This window comes from Falco peregrinus, chromosome 11 (assembly GCF_023634155.1).
Source record: "Falco peregrinus isolate bFalPer1 chromosome 11, bFalPer1.pri, whole genome shotgun sequence".
Classification (NCBI taxonomy): Eukaryota; Metazoa; Chordata; class Aves; order Falconiformes; family Falconidae; genus Falco; species Falco peregrinus.
In genome coordinates this window covers 28,471,387-28,492,585 of record NC_073731.1, presented here as the reverse complement: position 1 = coordinate 28,492,585, position 21,199 = coordinate 28,471,387, and the positions used below count along the sequence as shown (strand labels likewise).

Here is a 21,199-nt window from a genome sequence, read left to right as displayed (position 1 = left end):
TCACTGGGTAAAGACTTTAGGAACCACTTCCAGGTGGTTCCCTAGTTGCCACTGGGGCTTTAGCTACCAACTTCTGCTGGAGATCAGACCTATTGACTCACTTGAGTCACACTATTGACTGGGAGAGGACAGCAGGAGGACGTGGGCTGTCTGTGGCGTACAGCCTATTTATGGTGCATCCCAGAAATGGGCAACCCATGTAAGAATTCCTCTTCACTGGGTGAAAAGAGGATGGAAAAAAAAAAAAAATCAAGAGGTGCCGGCCACCTACGTAAACATATGCAGAACATATGCATACACCAGGAGGGTCAGACTGGCATCATCCTGTGAAATTCTGGTGGTGTCAGCCCAGAATCGCTCCTGGCCGCAGCTGAAAACCAGATCAAACACACCATGCCTGTGGCAGGATGCAACCGGGTAAGGACCAGATTCAGGTTTACTGGGCATAAAACCTGTTTGCTATGAGCTATTCTTGTATTATTTTCATGAGAAGAGGTTTGATCATTTCGAATTCGAATCCTCCCTGTTGCGATGCAAACCTGGCACAGGGTGATTTGCTCTTCACACCTATGGAGCTTTAAATTTCCTTCCACCTCAACAAACTCTTCCCGCCCTCTGCGTAAATCCCAGGCTCTCACAGGCTCTTTCAGTTTGGTCCCTCACTTTTAACATAAAAAGGGTCACTTACGATCATCACTGAAGTCATCCACTAGTATGATTTCATGGACGAGATGCACTGGGGTGCGGTTTAGCACGCTAAAGAAAGAAGAAAGAAAATCCATGACAGTGTTTGACCAACTCAACAACCCAGAAAATGGGGTGGAAAAGCCTAAGAGCGGATCCCTGCCAAAGCACAGAAGGCCAGGCTTGGATTTCCAGGAAGGATTTACTAGATAAGACCCAGAAACCACCCGCCACTACTCCCCAGTAACCTCCAGTGCCTGGCTATCTGCTTCCTGTAGCATGATCTAAGAGCCGAGGACTCAGTATTCCTGGGAAACGGCTGAGATTCACCCTTACCACCCTTACGGGCACAAACAGAGCACCACATAAAGTCAGGAGCCACCGGCTTTTCAGCAACATACACATTGCACCACGTTTCCTAACATGGCTTACAGCAAAGCTGCCATCACCCTGCCACCTCTCCTGGGGCTAATGATACGGTGCCTGCCAACAGCAGGGCCAACACAGAGAAAATTACCCAGCTCAAACCCATCTTTAGAGAGCTCACAGTCATGGCAGGACAACTCCTGTTTTTATCCACGAGCTGATTGCATTTCAGAGACTGCCGAGAGGATAACGGCAGGGCTGGAGCCTGCCCATTGAATGAAAGAGAGGGACTGGAAGATGTGGTTCACAGCTCCCTCCAGGTGGACAGACACTGAAACGTGGCTGAAAGCTACAGTCTTCCCTTAATTATGCCACTAAGGCTTTTTACATTATTACCATCATCATCACCGTCATTATTAAAAAGGCTAGACCCGTTCTTCCTTCTCGCATGGCACAGAGGTCAGCAGAATTACACATGCTTAAAATCCTGCCCCAGCAAAAGGTCAAGGCTGACTACTCGAAGCAGAAACCCCAGGGCATCCCAAAAATCCCCTAAGTCCCTGATAATGCCAGCTGGGTTGTATGGGCTTTCCCAGCATTTAAACTTCTTGGCTTCATCCTGAGCATGGTTCCTTTTTCACACAGGATTTAAAACCTACCCAGATGTCACACCCCAGTCTGCCTTCTGGTCTGGGTTAGGAAAAACCTTCGAATCTCTCACTGGTGTAAGAGGGCAGAAATCCCACGGGCTAACAACCTTGATAAGCCCCGGATACCTCCAGATGCTTATTGACAGGTTTCCCTGATCTCTCAGGGTCCCAAAGCTCCGGCAAAAAGCCTGGAAGTCTGGAATGCCACATCACTGCCCCAGACCCCAGTGAAGAGGATCCCCAGGGGACCTGAGTGCTCGGGAGCCATGAGCCAAGCTGGCAGGGACCCAGAGGGGTCTCACGGCATCGCCCCCCGATATCTGAGGACATTCAGCCAAAGGGCTGCATTTCTCCGATGAAAACTCCTTCAGGATAAAGTGCAAGTTCAGCCCACCCAGGAGAGCTTGGAGTATCTACGTTTATTGCCTGTGCCAGGTGCTGGAATTACAGCCCTCCAGAGAGAAAGAGGTGAGCCAGATTTTTTTGGAAGGAGAACAGGACATCCCAAGACAGATACTTGAAATGGATCCTCCCGCCATGGTTTTGGTTTTGGTTTTTTTGTTTTGGGTTTTCCCCCCCCCCCCCCCAAAGAAATCCTGAAAAAAAGGGGGTTTTATCTCAGGCCGGAATGGGTAAGGCTGACACTTCCCTTGTGGAGCTCCTCAAAAATCACTTCCAAGAATTACTTTCCCTGGAAACACAATCCCTGCTTCCTCCAGTTTCAGGATCTTGGCAAAAGCCGTGATTTTTTCCCCCACTTGAGATGCCTTGCATGATGTTAAGGTTGGGGTGGGGAGAAAGAGAAACAACAAAGCAACAGCCACGGTGGGAGCCCCATCAGCCAGGAGGTGCTGTGGCCACCCCAGCACTGCTAAGGCTTGCCCCAGGCAGGGTTAGGCATCGCCTCACCAACACATGCAGCCCGCGCAAAGTATTAGAAAAAGCGGCTGAACACTCCTTCACCCGCTGGGACACGCAGAACAATTTAGATGTGCTGTTCCCACCTGTCAAGTGTTTTTTAATTATTATTATTAATAGGTTTGTTATTTTTTTAAAAGTCCCCATATGCAAGAGCTGAGTTCAGCAAATTACCACAGCTAAGCATCAGTACAGAGAGACAGGAGAGCAATATCATGCTCAGTGGAATATTTAACAACCGTTGATTGCCTGGAAACCTAACTTGGTGAAACCTGCAGGAAAGAAGCAGGCTTGTAAAAAAGCCAGCGAAATAAATAAATAACCCACTGAGAACAGGAGAGGGGGGAGGCAGCGACCAACTTGAATATTCAAAGCCTGCCTCCTCCCAGTCTCCCCTATAGATCTGGCTGCCAAAGTGCAATGCAGGGCTTAACGCTACAGGAAAGCGGTCGCACAAGGGCTGATTCTGCTTGTGCTGGTACCAGCAAGAATAACTCAACCAAAACCGCTGCACTGGGCTGTGGAGTCAGACCTGGGCTCTAAGCGCTGCTCAGTGCCTTGGAGCACCTGCGCCCAGGCCACCTCCTACGGAAGAAAATCCAGCACGGACCATTTTCAGGGCGTTGGGCTGGGGAGATGGGCAGCCCAGTCTCTGCTCAGCTGCAGGCTCCCGCTGTTCCCAGGTCAAGCAGTTTGCTGCCAACTCTGTGCCTCGGCTCGGCACCTCGTAAATCAGGGATGATGGGCCCTGAACGCCAACAAGAGCCATCTGCGGGGCACAGAGGGTTGACCAGGGCAAGGGGCAAAAAGTTAGCGTGCTGGCTGACGAGGTACGGACATCTCCAAGGACTGCTCTGGCTCTGTAAACCGCCATCCTTCCATGGGGTTAGCGACAGATACCTCCGTGGGTGATGCAGCATCCTCTGGCACCACAAGCAGCCTCACCCTGCACCATCACAGCCCTCTCCCATCACTCCCCTCATGGGATTCACCCACTGCGTGACACCTTCCCAAATCCCGAGTGAACAAAGCCCTGGTGAGGGTGGTTCGAAGGCTGGGTCTACCATGGTTCTAAGGGACCTGATGCTACTCATTTCTGCAGGCTTTGAGCTCACTATTGCCCGTGCAAACCTGTGCACAGGCACCTGCGAGCCCCCAAATCGCTGCTAAGGGCCACCTGACGCAGGCACAAAGAGACCCACAGCAAAGGCTGCAGCACCGTAACCGCAGCCTGCTTCCCGACACAGCAGAGGGCAAGCGCACCGGATTTTCATCAAAGCCAAATTCACATCTCCAACGCATTTTCTACCTGTGCTCCGTTAATCACACGATAACCCGTGCCACTGGAAACACAGGAGATGGTAAACACCCCTCCCGTGGCGTTCCTCGGGGAGGATGGGAAACAGAGGCACTGAATCCAGCATGTTTTCCATGTTACATGGATTTTTTTTTTCCAGATGGACTATAAAAGCGCTTTTAAAAATTCAAAGCCACTTTTTCTGTTACTTATGCCTTTGCTCAACTTTGATATTTTTTTATACTTTCTTTTCTTTATGTGTGTGCATGGTTTGGTTTTTTTTTCCTTTTATATGGGTAAAATCAGAAGACAATTAATATTACAGTGCTTTGAAGTCCCTCTTATTTATAGATTTTTTTTCCCCGAAATCAAACATAGGTAGATATACTGCAGCAATGGGCATATTTTAACAAATCAAAACAGCTTTTAAGTTCTGTGGAGCCAGAGATCCCAACACTTTCTCCCTTAAATCACCAAAAGACTTGTTACCAACAAAATGAAAACACATACCTCCAGTCCAGAAAGTGCTTATGCTTAGTCAACCCATTAAGACCAGATTCGCTGCTGAATTATCTTGAAAAGTTAATGCTAAATTTTCTTTGTTTCAGTGGATTTAGCAGACATTATGCAGATGTACCCATGGAGAATTTTACCTTAAATTTTCATGGTAAGGTCCACCTTCTGTCCTCCTCAATAATTTTCTGGGATCCTTTTCCACCTACCCCGAGGTAAGCACTGCATCCAACAGTTCCATCTCTACAGAAATACCACTGCAAAAGTCACCCTGACATGTAAGAGACGGAAAATATTTGCAAGGAGGAGTCCAGACCTTCTGACCAAAGGTCAGCATGGTTTTGGTCACCACCCAGAATACCGGTTGCTTTAGAGAGGTGGCTGTGGACATCCATCCTCAGGAACTCATGAACCCCTTAAACCTTTCCAAGGCAACATATTGGGACTTGTTAAGACAAAAACCCCACCTTTGCTATAATAAAGTATCAAAAGGGCTAAGGGTCATAATTATCGAAATCAGATGGGGAGCACGGCGAGAAAATGCCCGCCAAACTGAACTGCCTCAACAACCCAAAATGGCTAATTAGGTAGGAAGAGAGACATCACACCAAGAATAACCATAATGAGCTTTGATTACGCTGCAGCTTTTGCATTTTATTCTTTCAAATACCCACCAAGCTCTTTGAAATTCAAGAGTTCTCTTATGTTAACATCAAAAGGTAAAAGCGCACGGAGGGCTGTGTAGTTAGTCACCATGAGAGATGATTAGCAAATTAAGAAAAAAAAAGTCCAGGGTTTAAGCAAAAAGCAGGGGGGGGGAAAGAAATAAAAAAATAGTCAGCACAAAGTGCTAATTATACAGTTTCTGTGCAACACCTGGCTTGGTTTTGCTTCTTTAATTAGGCTCGTTTCAGTTATGGCATAGACTCTGTACAGTTCTGCTGCTGCCTAAGGAAGGAGGCGCACGGTTTGTCATCTCCCTGTCTCAGACGTGTCTGGATGCAGACAGGGCAGTGGCACGAGGGGAAGGTGTGAGGTGCTGGCTGTCCAGGACATCACTTCTCTTACTCGTGAGCACTGGAAAATGAAAGGCATGATATTCTTTCTGCTAATTAATGATCTAAATATTTGATGTGTTGTTCACAGCACTCGCGTCAGGACTTTTGCCAAAGGACGTGTTTTGGTTTGTCAGCGAGAGGTAAATAATTAAGTTTCCTTATTCCTTCTCTGAGCTCCCCAGCTGCAAGTTTGAAGAATAAATAAATAAAGACCACTCAGCAGAGTAAACGGGGCTGTCTCACTCTCTGCCCGGCAGGTCGCCAGCACAACAGCCTCCTGCGCCCCGCTCCTGCCCAGCCTGTGTCAGCGCTGAGCAGCCATCGGGCTCCCCAAACCACCCCGCTGGAGGGTCACAGCACGGTGGTCACTGATGGCCCGGGAGCAGAGCATCACCCCCGGCTGCCTGCCACCCTGCCTCCCCCAGCCCTGCCTCCAGGGCAGGCAGCATTGCTCTCCCCGCTGCTCCCAGGGATGCTGCCAGGGATGGGACACACACCACGCCTTGCTCCCTGCAGATCTGGACCTCAGCATGGGATGCCACACCACACCGAGCCCTGAAAGCACAACTGGTCCTCCTGCAGTGGCTGCATCTCGGCATGAGCATGCCGATGACTGCAGGGGAGGGACAGCAGAGGAAAAGGGATTACTTTCTCATAAGCAAGCCATGGCGTCGATCTGCCTCACCAGCTGGGCTTACAGGATGGAGAGGCACTATTACCCATCACTGTTGAGAGCGCCAGCACCCAGCCCAGCCCCAGGTGACAAGGAGTGCATCTTTCCTGATCACGCTGCTCTTTCTCCTCCAGTGACTGTTATGGCCTTGGGGACATCCTTAAGCTCTCCCTCTGGAGGAGCTGGGCACCTAGAGCTGGGCAATGAGCTGGACTCCCTTCCCAAATCCAGGCTAGTACAGGATGGAAAGAGAGGAAAGAATAAACTGTATTTAAATAATAATAATTAAAAATAGCCTCTGTAGAGCTTATCCCCCCCTGCCTTGCTCCAGCCTTCCCTCCTTGGGTTTACTCACATAGTCCCATCTCCACACTGTTAAAGACTCTCACCACCTTGAATGCACTGAGCCTTGGAGCATGAATACATGAAACTGAACCGCAGGGGGATAAGAGACTTGCCCAAGGTCATTTGAAAAGTGAGTGGCTGAAACAACAGCCTAATGGTAGCTTCTTCACTGTCTGCACAGTAAACAAAAAGAAAAAAATAATAATCTCAAGAGCTACTTTGCTATTCACCATCTCCTCCTTTCTGGCCTCTTTCCCCCCCTTCTATTTCCCTTTCTCATGACACCCATCCCCTGCTACCTGGACACTTGTACATATTCACAAGCATAGTTACATTTATAAATGCTGATTATATGATTTGCAGGGATTTGGGCATTTGATTAATTTAGCTTTTCTTCCCCCCTGCCTCCCCCTTGCCTTTTCTTCCAGCTGGCAAATGGTCAGTGAAAAGATCATGAAACTTTTTAATTAATTCATTATTCAGCACAGTCCACTAGCTTTTCTCAATAGCTCTGACAACGCAGATTGCTCCTAAATGAACTACCCCAAACAGTGGAAACGTGCCTTGCGTGAGGGGTGCTGCAGAGGCCAGGGGTCGGTGCCGCTGCCCCACGGGTCAGAGCACTCATGTCCTCGCCGAGAGCCACACGCAACACACTGAGCCTGCGACACAGCTCAGCCTCGGTGCTCCGGCAGCATCGAAGCCCTCTGGCAGCCAGGAGAAGCATAGGAATAGCAAAATCCCTTCTGCTCATCTTCTGCGTGGTCCCTTCTGCAACAGCTGATGTCCCCCCCGGCTGGAGGGGGCCTTCACCAGCATCTCCCTCTGCCACTCCTCTGTGTTTACACAGGGTCCTGTAAGAAGTGCCCTTTGGGAGGGCACTGCCCTGTCACCCACCACTTTGAACAAGCCAAGCAACGTCCCCTTGCCCTGTTTCTTGCTCCTGCCACAGCAGTTAACTGAGAACAGTCATTCTGCAATGAGGCTGGAAAACCCAGCTTACTGGGACTCAGGAAACCAGGTTTGCAACCCGAAATCTTCCACCAGCTGCAGACGAATCACTTCTCTGTCCCTCAGACTGTCCATCTGTCACCTGGGTTTTACCAACCACATAAAGTGGAGATGTACTGGGGAGAACAGGGTAGAAGAGTTGCACATTTAACCCACTGCCGTGCTCAAGAGTGCTTGACGTTTGGCCACAGGCTGCTCCAAAAGGCACAAAGCAGCGTCAGGAGGACAGAGTTGGTTTTAAATGACCATGGAAAATGACCCATGTTGTTACAGCCACCATGGGATAGAGTTATTTGGAAGATCTAATTAAACTAAGCATTCGCTGAGCAAGGCGGGGAGAAACCAGAGTAGTCAGAAGGCACAGCAAATTAACCTACAGAGGCTGAAGAGGCAGATGAGCTCTCAGCCGGGTCCAAAGCCAGGCAGGGAGGTGGCAATCTGTGCACAATCATGGCCGGAGAGGAGCAGAGCAGGAGCCACATCACCAGCACGACTTGCCACCAAGGGCTGGTACTCCTAGGGCTGGCTGGATCACAGCAAGCCTCTGAGTACTGCATCCAGGAGGAAAAACAGTAAATGCTGATGCCAGGAGGCCACCTCCAAACCACAGGGACCAGAAAACGGAGGGTCAGCTCAGGAAAGCTCAGGGTCTTGGCCCAGGGTGAGGCAGGGGAGATGGGGACACAAGGCTGTCATTTCTGTCCCTCACTGCCTGGGGCTCACCTCTGCAGTGCAGCTCAGCAGGATGCTCCATGGGGCTCTGGCAACATTTGGAGATCGGCCTACAGGGAAGAGGGCTCAGAAGGGGCTCCAGAGCTGGGGAAACCTCCCCACAAACAAAAGACAAGCCCTGGAATTGCCAGGGCACGTGAGCAAGGAGGAGCAGTACATGGGGGGCAAGGCTGTGGTGGAAACCACACGCAACTGCGTAAGGAAAGCAGCAAAGCCAACTAATCAAGTCAGACAAAGAAAACAAGAGGAACAAGGAAGAAAGTCTTTTTTACAGCTGGAAATCAGAAACTTCAGAGTCCAATATCCTAGAGGAAGAAGGAAAAATTCAAACTACCTACTAACCTTACCATCATTGCAATGAACAGTTCTCACGAAGCCAGATATGGGGGATCCAGGCATAAGAGCCGTATCATGGGTTTAACATCTCTCATGTGACAACATCACTCATGATCACACTGGCCAGGACAGTCAAGTGCTGAATTATGGGGAGAAATGAGATTAAAGTCCATCCCTGCACTCTAAATGTTATAAGCATCCACTTGGCTTTGCCTCGCCATCTCTGTTACAATAGGTTCTGGAGAATGCTAAACCCATGCAAGGCACTGTAAAGATAAAAGAGAAGGTCCAGGACCAAGGAAGTGGTACGCAGCACCAAGTGTCAGTGCTACGCACACCCAAAAAACACACACCCTAGAGAGAGAGCAAGTGATGATAAAAAGTATTGTGAAGTGAAGGAGATGCGATTGGACATGAAACTATAAAGCAAATTCAATTTCAGGACAGTCAAACCCACTCGTGGCACTGTGTGTGTCCACCTGAGGAAGGATGCTGTTTCTTAGAAGAACCCAGCAAAGGATGTGACAGTGAACAGGGCACAGCTGAAGCCTCCCCCCAGCCAGCAACCCCAACCTGACCAGTCACGATGATGGTAAGTGGTCTCTGGAGATGTCAGGATTTAACTGACAAGGCTTGCGGTGGGGCACAAACCTTCACTATGTGGGCATGAGACATGCCTGCAAAACACTTAATACTGGTAAAGAGCAGAGCACACGCAAGCTGGCTACAGAGGAACCCACCAGCCAAGACCCGGAGATAGACCCCTCGAACGTGCGCCGAACACACCCCACTACATCTTCCCGCAAGAGAACTTGTGGATTCAAGGCACACATTAGGATTAAACGCTGATTTCAAAAACCTGTGGTGAAAATGAAGCCTTTAGTCTATTCACTACAGCAAAACACAGCCAAGAACAAACCAACAAATGAAGGAATGGCCACATGCCCAGAACGCTCCACTGTGTATCCAGAGGAGTACAGAAACCATCCTTGAAAATTTAGTCTGCATGTGCACCATTAGGGCTTCTCAATTAGCAAGCCTTTCTGGCACTCAATAGGTCACTGGCGAAGCTCAAACAGCAGTACCAGAGCAGACATCTGCCGAATGACACCTGTCCCTGGAGGACTGGGACAAAATACAGCTGAGCACTGATACCCAGCTCCATCTAAAACCTCTTATCCCAGACTGCCTAATCTGCTGCTGCTCCCTCAAGAGCGTCCCGTGCTACACCCAGCAAAGGGAGCAGAGCTACCTACTCTCCCGAGCATCCCACTGTAAAATCTACTTCTCGGAGACCAGCTTTCACACTAATTTCTCCCAGTAACCATTTGAGATCATAGCTGGCAGGTTCGGTCCCATTGCTGCAGTGAGTGCAGATTCTGCCTTTACTCACAAAACCCACTAACCCAGTCACCCAGTTTTAAGAGCAGACTGGGAGCTCTTACCTCCGAATTGTCCTTAGCAGGGTAGACCTGGCCTCATTGTGGAAGGTGATGATGATGCTGGTTGGCGGGAGGTCCTGGCGATAGTGCAAAGTCGTACACCTGGGGAGGGAGAAAGAGGAAAACACCGTTCAGGTGCTGGAATTCAAAGTAGGAGCTCGCTTCATTAACGCAGGCAGCACAGTCCGTCAGGAGATGGGGCCTCCAGCCACTATTACAGAAGCGCAGGAGTTTTTCCTGTGTGAATCCTTTCTGAAGGAGTCCGAAACCTGCTAAGTCAGTCGCTGAGGATTAAAGCAGTGAAGAGCTTAACTGTCATTAATAGGAAGGGATGAGAAAGGAGGCAGCCACCTTGCAGCCCTTTTCTCTACCCACTGCTTCCCAGCCAGCACACCCTCCCAGCACCGCCAGCCTCCCCCACCAACAGGCGGGGGGAAGATAAAGGCCCCCCCTTCTGATATTATTTGGGGTAACACCACCTTCAGCAAAGACACTGCTCAGTGACGTTAGCACGACGGGATCAGAAACAGGTCCTTCAGGCCAGAGGTAAGGCACACGTGAGTTGCTTGCAGGCCAGCTGCAAGCCTTCTGCTGCCTTGGTGGTTCTGTGAGCTTCGGGGGGCTTTCAGTGCTTTCAGTGTCATCCCACAAGTACTAGGGTATCGTGATGAGTTTTTTTTCTCAAACTGAGGCAGGGACCCAAGTGCTCTTGCACCCACCTGGCTAGTGGCACCAGCAGAGGCAGGAGCATCAGTGCAGCTCCAGCTCCAAGCTGCCTCACCCCCACCTCCCCAGGCAGCCATTTCCACCAGCCAGCTGCAAGGTAAGCCAGCTCCTGTTTCTAAATTGATTGCTTCCTTATTCATTCTGCCTTAATGGCATAACCTGACTACAGGGAAGATTGGGATTTCACATTTTCCAAGTCAGCCTGTAGGAGTTGAAAACCCACAACTGCAACCGCAGCCCCTGCTGCCTCCTTCCCAGGAGGAAACGTCATAGACTGTGTAATTACTTTGACCTTTAGCTGATGAAATTTGTGGCTTTTATAGACCGACGCCAACATCTTCCTAGCTCAGGAAATCCAGATACACCTCTTACATCTGTGCTGCTCTTTCCAGGTCCCTGTCAGTCCCTGTGATGGCCTTAAGATGACACACCAGTGGCAGGAGGGCACCTCGTGCCCAGCCTGAGGAGCAACCCATCACAGCCACCATGTCCCTTCCCATCCACGTGCCACTCGCCTGCTCTTGTGTCACTGCCCAGGTGCTACCACTACCACCCTCAAATGAAGCAGGAAAGAGGACTGAGCAACCACTCTTTCAACAAACCATCAGTTTGCTTCCCCAGAGCTCTGGACCACAGTATCTGCAAGGCGAAGTAAAAAGAGAGGAAAAAATTAAGTTGGGATGGAGAGGAGAAAGTAAGTAAGGGTATACAGATATCGGTTTATGCTACTGGCACGGCACACTGCACCTCAGAAATGCCAAAATGCTTGAGATACTCACTTTAATGAGGTTTTTCATTTTGAAATTGCATTTTTGATTATTTACAAAGTGAACTAAATGAAACGGAAAAGAGTGTGCATCAGGTGAAATAATTCCAAAGATAAGAAAAAAAAAGTGATCTTGCGTGGGACAAAATATTTGCAAGCTCACACTAAATCAGTTGCTGCTTTCTTCCACTGTTTCATTCAAAACATGTCCCAAATCCTGCCTCAACTTGACCAAAGGGGATTTCTCATTACTACCCTGTTCTTTCAGCATAGTCACCAACCCCAGAAATTCACCACCGAACCAATTCTATTTGTAGGTCCATCCTCAAAGGACACCAAAGTTTCACAGCTATTCCGCACACAGGAGAAAATTCTGTAACATTGCCCTGTGTGACAGCACCCTCATTCATCAAAGTTACATCTCAGGGATGCTAAAACCAGAGGGTTTCTCAATTACTAAACAGCACGGGGTCATGCCCTGAGCTGCTCATCTGGGTCGCTGTGGCCCTTGCATCATCCAGCAACCAACTTCAGCCGAGCTTTCCCAACCTGACACAATGAAAAAGAAGCTGGTGCTGCTGCTCGGCGTGTTATTGGTCACGCTCAGGCTCAGCTCTCACTTGCTTTGCGGAGCTGCAGGGACAAGTTATGAGAATTGCTCTCCCTGTGCTATTTATACACCGTTATCTCCCAGCCGTTCCCAGATGTGTGTCCTTCCACCGACTTCCAACACGGCATCAGGAGGGTCTCTGTCAAGCAAACAAGGGAAGCTATTTCTGGAAAAGAATGAAAGAGGGTGGAAAATACAAAGTCATCAATACTTATGTTATTACAATAGTTAAATACAGCGGCGGTGGATGCGGGCTGCATCACCCACCAGTGGGAGTGCTGGGGATACTGCGCTGGCTGAGCCTGCCAGCAGTGCAATGAAGGCTCCTCGTGCATGACAACTTGCTTTTAAAACTCCAGATGTCTGTGCACCAGATCAGCCTGACTAAACAACACGCTTGTGGGAAACACTGAAATGTCATCTACAAGTACCTCTAGAGCTTGGTCACAGGCTCAGCGACTCGCCCCAACTTCTGTCTCATGAGGCTCGTTGCACCCCAAAGGTAGGACCGATGGCTGGGCTGCTGCTACGGCGCAGGCAGGGACCCAGCGGCACCTCTTCGCCCACGGGACCAGCACTGCACCACAAGTGGGACTCGCCTCCCCCAGAAGCCAGCCTGAAAAGGGTTACACTGAGCTGCTGAGGCTGCCAGGGCTCCTCTGGGGTCCCTACGTGGCCCTGACTCTGCCCTTGCCCAGGATTTTGCCCCTGGGCCCTTCCTTCAGGAGCCCTCCTGAAGTTTCTTCCAGGTGGTCCCTTTTTTTCTTTTCCCTTCCTTCCCCAGCATAACTGCGGCTAAACGTCCTGGCTCCCCAGAAGGCAGATTTCAGTTTAAGTTGTTGACTACAAGTGCTTTTTTGGCACTTGCTCGGGTAATAAAAACCACAGCTTGGAAAAGCATTAAATCCAGCATGTCCAGAATTATTTTGTGTGACAATTACATCTGGGGTAATTTCAATTTAATACCTCACTGCAAGTGAAAATTGCAGCATGCAGCCCTAAAATTGCTGTAATAATGAAAATAAACCCGCTAAGAGCTGCCTGTGCTACCTCAGGCTGTCACTGGATAAACGTTTTGTGCTGCTTATGGTATTCCATAGGTCACCCAATTGCCAACAAGAAAAAAAGCAGAAACAACACCCGCAACATTTTCAGGAAACCAATGAAAGTTTGAGGTTTTTATTTTTTTTTTTTTAGATTGTTAAAAAAAAAGAAGAAGTAATAACTATATTGCTTACACTTGCAGTGTGTTGAAACTCACTGGCTGAAGTCATTTGAAGTTTCACGCTTTTAAACCTTGCGGGAGGACCAAGGAGCAATCGTAGCACAGCAAGCGCTAGCAGGAGCACTGCCAGGCTGAACTGCCTGCAACATGGGCTGCTCCACCAACATGGGCTGCTCCACCAGCTCACAGCACCCGGGGGGCAGGAGAAGACAAAAGCCAGGCTGGTTTGCCCTGGAAACCCCAGAGGGAGCATCCAGCTGGAGAAACAATTATTATTTCCTTCTGCAAACCCAGAAGTCAAACTTTCATCTGATGGGAGGTTTCACTTCTCTGTTTTAAGGTTATTTCCCATTCCAATTTGCAATCATTTCAGAATCAGGAAGTTATGAAAGAAGCATTCTGGCTGCGGACACCTTAGGAAGCACCCCTGGAAAACCCCAGCCTGGCCGGCTGCTCACAGTACTTCCTTCAGGGTGGAAGGAGCAGCACTTCTCATCTCCGTGTTCCCAACATGCCGTTATCAGCTCAGCAATAAATCACGGCGCACGCGTTTGAGGGGGCAGGGAGCAGGCAGCTGGAGCTCCCGCAAAGTCCTCACCTTTGGACACTGCAGTGATCCCTGCAGACCTCTGAGGTCCCTCACTCTGAAGACTTTTTTCTTGGTTTGCTTTGACCCTGGTGCTCCTGGCAAACGATGGGGTATCACATCCTGGTGGCTTCTGCCCACCACCACCCATGCATCCCTCAAAGTCCTCCTGATGGGCAACACATGCCTTCCCTGGACATTTCAACCCGCTTTACGTTTAAAATGGCAGACCTGACTCATAGTGCCTGCACCAAAGCAAAGCCCACCTTGGAAACACCACTATGCAGCACAACGGTAAAGACTAACAGCGTGAACAGATGTGGACCCCGTTCCTCAACCCCTCCTGGTCCACCCCTGGGCTCATCCAGAGCGTGTTTCCTCCTTGACACTTGCCCTCCTGTGCCCACAGAGCTGCACTGTGTCTCCTGAAACCCACTTCTCAGGCTCATCCTCTCCTGTGCCTCATTAACTTCTTCAAGAGGTTGCTACCCTCATCCCACTCCCCCAGCCTCCCCTGCCAGGCTTCTGCTCATTCCTCTTCTCTGCTTCCACAGCCATCACTTGCCAACAGCTCTGCTTTGAATTTTTAAAGTTTTCCATGAAGTCCAAACCCTCCCTCAGCACAGCTCACCACTTTCAAAGCATCTCTGCATATTTATTTCCAACAGCCAGCTGCATCAGACAGAGCTACACCATCTTTCAGCGTCCTCCTGGCTCCTCTCTTCTCCTTGGAAAGACGTGGGAGAGCAGCCTCATCACCACACATCTAAACCAAGAGCACTGCGGTTTGTCCCCACGCTGGGCACTCACAGGGCTCTCCCTCTCGCAGAGGATGGGGACCTGCCACCAGAAACAGCATGGCTTCACACCGACAGACAAACCTACCAGTGCTTTGGGTTGCAGGTGACATTCCCCAAGTCTGCCCAGCTCTCCAAGCTTGACGGCCCTCTGGAGTGAGGGTACATGCAAGAGTCGTGTCACAGCAGCGCAGCTACTGTGAGCTGCACGTTAGAGACTTGGCCACCTCACCAGAAGCAGGGAAGAACTCGGTGAAGGAAGAGGCAAAAATAACAAGTCCTTTTAGCTCACAGAAAACATGAACTGAATTACACAATTGTCCACAGCAACTTCGAGGAAGGGTTAATACTAATGGCAAAGCTCTTGGCTCACGCTCATGCTGGAAGAAGAGACCATGCCAGCCTGGTGCCCACCTCTGAAGGTCCTCAGCCACTCAGGACCAGAGCAAGCCCTTGCTCCAGCCTGGCCTTGGGCTGCATCAAGTCATCCACGCCTGGGAGAAGCCTCTACAGATTTGCTCATGCTACACACCAGTCAGCCAACACTGCCTCGCAGGGGCCTTGCTGCCACCCCATACCCAGAGAAAGTGGTGGAGAAAGACCAGAGATGCTGAAAATGTGCCTGTACCTTACCAAAGGAACAGGAGTCAGTCTGCTTCTGGGCATGCGTGCAGCCCAGGAACGAAAAACAAGGAGAGCTTCCATTTCTCATTTTTACTTCTTATCATGAAAACCAGCTCGGCCCTCTCTGGTCTGAGCTGCTTCACCTAACTATAGCGGCTGGTGTCATCACTCTAGTTCCTCCCCCCAGGACCCCAGAAAAAACTGGAGCAAGGAGGGAAGAGATCAGAGCCCCAGCTGCCTTGCCCCAGCCAGCAGCAAACGTGCCCGGGTCCACATGCCTGCAGGGATGGCAGGACACCTGGGCACCTTGGTCCTACCTCTCAGGGTGGCATAGCCCCCCCCCCAGCGGGCAGCCATTGTGCCTAGACCCCTATCTTCAAACTGAAATAAAATTACAGGTGACTTCCATGAAAATACTCTAAAAACAGGGACCCTGGACATGTTGCAATTTAAGCTATATAGCAACGTATGTGCCAGCTCGTATGGAAACTGATGAGTTCACAGAGCTCACTGCTGGGCCGGGCCGTGCATGGTCTCACCTGACCTCTGGGGAGCATGGTCCCTGGCCTTTCCCCAGCTACCCCTGGCCTTTCCCCAGCCATCCGTGCAGCTCTCAGCTAATTCTCGCATGCATTAAACCCAGGGACTTGTGTCTGACTGCAGAGCACCTTTCAAAACATCATTACTTCACGCCCTCCGGAGATGGAACATCCAAGAAGCACTGTTGACATTACCGTCTCATAAGACAGTATAAATGGGATGTGACAATTCGGTATTTGCACGACCAGAGCACACAGGGGTCAGTGGCTGCCTTCATGACATTCACCTCCCGTCACCGCCCTCAGTTCTTCTTGGCTCTCCCCCAAGCCATCCTTCCTGTGCATTACCTCGGAATATTTTGTCAGTCAGCTTTGAAAGACCTTCAAACTCCTACTTGGTCTTCCCAAGACATGCCAGCAGCTCCTCCTCCTTCTACAGGTATGCTCTGCACCCCCTCAGTCAGGATGAGGCTGCCCAGCAGAAGGCTGCCGATGGCCTGCCTTGCTGCACACCTCCAGCACCACCACGCACTGCGCTCTGGATGGCACCCGCGGCCATGGGACGGCTTGGGGTCAGGTCTGGGACAAAGATCTACTGAGAAAGCTCTGGGGTTTCCTCCATAAAGCCAAGAGCTTTGATGCTGACTGCTCCGCAAGGACACACTACAATCCGAGGATGAACATTGCTGCTCAGAGCACGTATGTGACCTCTGTAGCACGACACAGCGAGCAGTGGCTGCAGGGGTTGCCACCAGCTACAGACCCTCTTCTGCCTGTCCTGGTGGCGCAGGTCCACCTTGGGTTGGCCGTGAGCCAGGGCAGGCTGGTGCTACTGGAACACCAAAAAGCCTAGAACAAAGAATTGCTGAAAAACCAGCTGGAAGGCAGAGACTCTGGAAAGCAGCCATGTCAAAAGGAAAGAAGGATGGACCAGGAGTCAGATGTCAGCTGGTGATGCCACCTGATTGCAGGGAATGCCAGCCGGAGTCTGGCTGGCCCAAGTGAAAAAATACCCTTGAGAAAAGCTGGTAGGATTTCTCTGTGCTGGGCTGGCACACGCCTTGGGTCTGTGTTCCCAAAAAGGGACTGAAAAATCCCCAGGGGGGCATGCAGCAGCCTCAGCGATGCTGGGGGCAATCCAAAAAGGGGAACCTCTACTTGAGCAGATGACTTGGGGGCATGCAAGGGCTTCAGCAAGGGTGCGGAGGCACATCTGCAATGAACATGCAACAGGGGTTACCATCAGAGCTAACAAGAAATTATTCAGCAGGCTTTAGCCAGATGTAGTTGGGTAAAACTGTAAGGAAAACCATCAAGAAAACACTACCAGGGTGCTGAACCAGTTCTGGCTGTCGATTAGACTCCCAGAAGAACCTGTCCAAGTCCCCACCTCTCCCCTCCCACGCACATGCTACCACAAAAATACAAGAAAACAGGCAAAAGAGAAGAGCTCTCCCGATGGCAGAAGATGCAACCAGTGATGAAAGAGGTCTTCTCAGCCTCTGTGTTCTTCTGAAGTCAATGAGCTACCAGGAACGTGATGGTCACAGCTAGTGCTTGCCTGCAGGCAAGAAGCTCCAAGCCTCGGCAGGGACCACCACACACACTGCCCACCACCAGCGACACGCTGGCCTGAGAAGGTCAGCCTTCCTGGGCTGACAAAGAAGGACGTTTTTCTACACAGCTTCTGGAAACCCAAACACTTGTTATATTTGGTTAGTGCACAATTAGTATTTCCTCTAACTCCCTGTCTCTTTCAGTCTCTTTCTTCCTTTCTTTTCCCTGCAAGATAGATATCTAAAAATTTAATCAAACGGCTAAATTCGAAGAAAGGGGGAAATGCAAGAAAGCAAAAATAACCTTCTGTGCACATGATGAGCTGCTGCCTGCGAACCTCAAAACTAATGAGATGATGCATTTATAATTTATTAAAAATTCACTGGATTTTTGCTTTTGGAAAAGAGGGGAGTCAAAAAAAAAAAAGAGTACCTACTAACAAGGGAAGGAGAGAATAACGTGGCTGCATTTAAAAACAAGTTAAACCAGATTGTGTGTCTTGATTTTTCAAAGCAGCTCATGAATAATTCATATTTCTAAGGCTCTCCACACAGACTCAGGATCTGCCTTGCTTCTTTAGTCCCTCCACCCTTCCTTCTTCAGAACTCAGACAAAAAGAAAAAAGGAGCCAACAAAAGTGAAGGGGAAAAAAAGGCAAAAAAAAAAAAGAACCTTCTTTGTCTTCAGTAGAACGTTAAATTGTGACCAAATTTCTGATGCCAGTTTTACCAGAATACAAGAGCTGACAGCAAATTTTTTCACCTGGTGAAAGAAAAAACAAAATCTGGCACCTTGCACCTTCCTGGAAAGCCACCAATCCTTTATTAAAGATCTTTAGAAGCCAAGATAACCTGAAACCATATTTCAGAGGGTCAGAACTACAGATGCAAAGATACATTAGGGAGGATGCTTTCTGACCAGAGCTTCCTGGCACCACATGGCAAATGAAAGCAGTGAAAGTCCCCATCCCCACAACCCCTCCTGAGTCGTAACTGGATTAGCACAAACCCAACTCCACTTTAAACATGCAGGGATCCACAGTGCTTACAGCAAAAATCCACCTAAATGGCCCCAAAACACTGCCTGTGATGGCCCTTTTGCAATGTCTGAGGGAGTAGGACTTCAAGGCGCTGAGTAGCCAAAAAACAAACAAGAGTTTGATGGAAGAAACTGTCTCATGGCCTTAATTATCAATAGTAGTGAGCCTCAGAGAATTAGTTCCATCACTTACTAATACTTGACTTCGATTTCAGCCTATGCAAACATATTGGGTCAATAGAAATACCGAGACAAGCACGAACGTTAAACAAACAACTTCATTCTGTCAGAATTACTTGGAGCAAGTTATCAAAGTAATCGATGGCACGTAATAACTGTAAGACAAGCGGTCAATATGTTATAGCAGTCAAAGGCAGAGGACGGCTCCAGCAGCGAGTGATCAATGGCACCCCAGGAATGCCAAAAGTACTTGGTGATGAAGCAATGTCCCTCACGAAGTCATCGGCGGGCCCTGGTATGGTTCAGGCGGGTGCAGCATCGCTCCCTGCGAAGGACACCAAGACACCAGGCTTTCTCCTCCCTGCAAAAGCCCCAGGATCTGTGCACTGCGGGGAAGGAGGCACATGGAGCTGAAAGAGGAGAGCTCACACCTCCACGGATTGATTGGTGTTGGCACCCCCGCCCTAACGGTCGTGTCCAGGGCTGCGGTCGATCCTGGTCTATCACAGACCCTCATCCCTCCCTCCACCGGGAAGAAGCCCCTCTCCCTGGCACAGTGACTGCCACGGCACTGCCACGTCCTCCCAGTGGCAGCTCCCGCGGCCGCCAACACGCACTGGGGCATCGCTTCTGCTCCAGCACGTTGCTTGTTCCAGAGGAGCCCAATATGTTCCTTTCATCTGATACTCAAAATCACTTGCTTTTAAATACAGCCTGTCATTTTCAGATGACTAGAAGCATCAAAATCATTTGAGATCTAAATGAAATTTCTTCCTTTTCAGGATGAGAAAAACAGATCCTTTTGGCCTTAAGTTTTCCTGTATTTTTACTTTTAGATTCACTGAGAGCTTTGCTTTTGGCTTATCTGGGAATTTCTATCTCCTGGCTTTTCTTTTTCTTAAATAACCAAAGAACCCAAACACGTTTATTCACTCAGATCTACTGAGCCCTGCCCACCAGCAAAGCCCCTAGGTTCAGGCTCCAGAGATGTGGCACTGACAGCACGGGCACAACCCAGGCGTGGGGAGCAGAGTGGATCCCACCACCCACTCCATCTCCATTCCCAGCTTCAGCCCCTCACAGGAAAGCAGCGGTGCCTGTGCCCACACACCACTCACCTTGAAACGGAGTGGTTCGTCCCCAGGGCACAGCAACTGGCAGGTCATTGCCTTCTATTAAATTCCCAGCTCTCACCCCCTCTCTGTCCCCCACGGTGACAGGGACACGCAGCAAGATCACCCTGCCACAGACAGATATCTGGGGAATGAGCTTTTATCTCCGGGTGAACGTGTCACAAAAGTGGAGCTAATTAACTGGAGATCTGTTTTTGAAAAAGGTTAATATTTTATCACATGTCTTCTGTCTTGAGGAATAATTAGCCCTGGCAGCACTAGCTCTGCCGCTTCCCAAGGGACCGAGCGAGGGACCGGAGGCTGGAGAGGGACACGTGGCACTGATGGATAGACAGCGCCTCAACCCTGGGCTAGCAGTGCAGCTCACCAGCGGTTACTTCTCAACACAAACTAACCTGCTGTAGAATATTAAGAGGCAAAGCCCCGCTCCAAAGGCTGGGCTTATTCTGCTTGTCCTATATATATATGCTCTCAGGTACAGGACACACTTTAAACCAAGGCGCTGCAACTCAGCTAAGAGCTCTGGCACCAGAGCACCAGTGCAAGCCCCTTCTTCCCAGGCACCGCTGCCAGCACCAGCCTCAAGGCAGCCCCTTCCCTCACCGCTCTGATGCCCCGCTCTGCACAACATGAGGGAAATCCCAAGCGCTCCCCGAACTCCTCCACTCTACCAACAAACCTATTCCCACGGGGGAAACCGACGGCTGAAGCAGGTCCCCACGGGGGCTGCGGGGAAGCAAGCCCCCTCAGCGCTTGCAGAGCAGCCCTCATCAGGGGTACGGCGCACAGCACCTCTCCGTCAGGCTGCTGAGAGCAGGGCTGCGGTGCAAGCAGTGTAAGTGGAGGAACTGGAAAAGGATGAGGAAAGGGTAATTTCAGATTGACCCAGAACTATTTTGTGCATGCATTTCTCTCGGCAAAATATAATGGATGGGTGGGGGGGAATTTCCAAAATGAAATCAAAACTGTGTCACGGGGAAACAAAACCAAAATAATTTAGATGAAGGAAATCCATCACTTGGAGAGGAGGAAAAAACGGCTTTCAGGTTTTTTTCTCTCTGAAACAGCAATTTTTGGCAGGCAAAACAGTCCAACCAAATCAAGGTGTCTTCCAGGGGAGGGACAGCTGGGATGGAGGCTGTGCCTGCTCCTGAGCGAGCTCCTCAGACACCTCTCGGAAGGATACCTGTCCTGTGCAGATGCTCTTCCTACCCAGCAAGGCACTGTGGGGCTAGGACAAGGGACAACTTGGAGAAACAAAATACAGCAGTAGGAAATTTAATATTATACCATGGTGTTTTCTGGAACAGTCCAGAGTCACCCCTACTGCCCAAAGCCAGGCTCCCAGACACCGAAGTCCTACAGGCTGCCCCGGTACCCACGCTGCCGACCC

General features: G+C 50.0%; 1 protein-coding gene across 1 annotated transcript in view; it reads right to left on the bottom strand.

Annotated features, from left to right (window-relative positions):
• The window catches only part of GALNT14 (polypeptide N-acetylgalactosaminyltransferase 14), a 101,187-nt gene that overhangs the window by 32,407 nt on the left and 47,581 nt on the right, over positions 1 to 21,199 (bottom strand). The window contains exons 3-4 of the mRNA XM_055816541.1: positions 10,029 to 10,127; positions 689 to 756 (exon numbers count right to left, since the gene is read on the bottom strand). Of these exons, the coding sequence (XP_055672516.1) occupies positions 689 to 756; positions 10,029 to 10,127 (167 nt within the window). The remainder of the gene's footprint in view (positions 1 to 688; positions 757 to 10,028; positions 10,128 to 21,199) is intronic.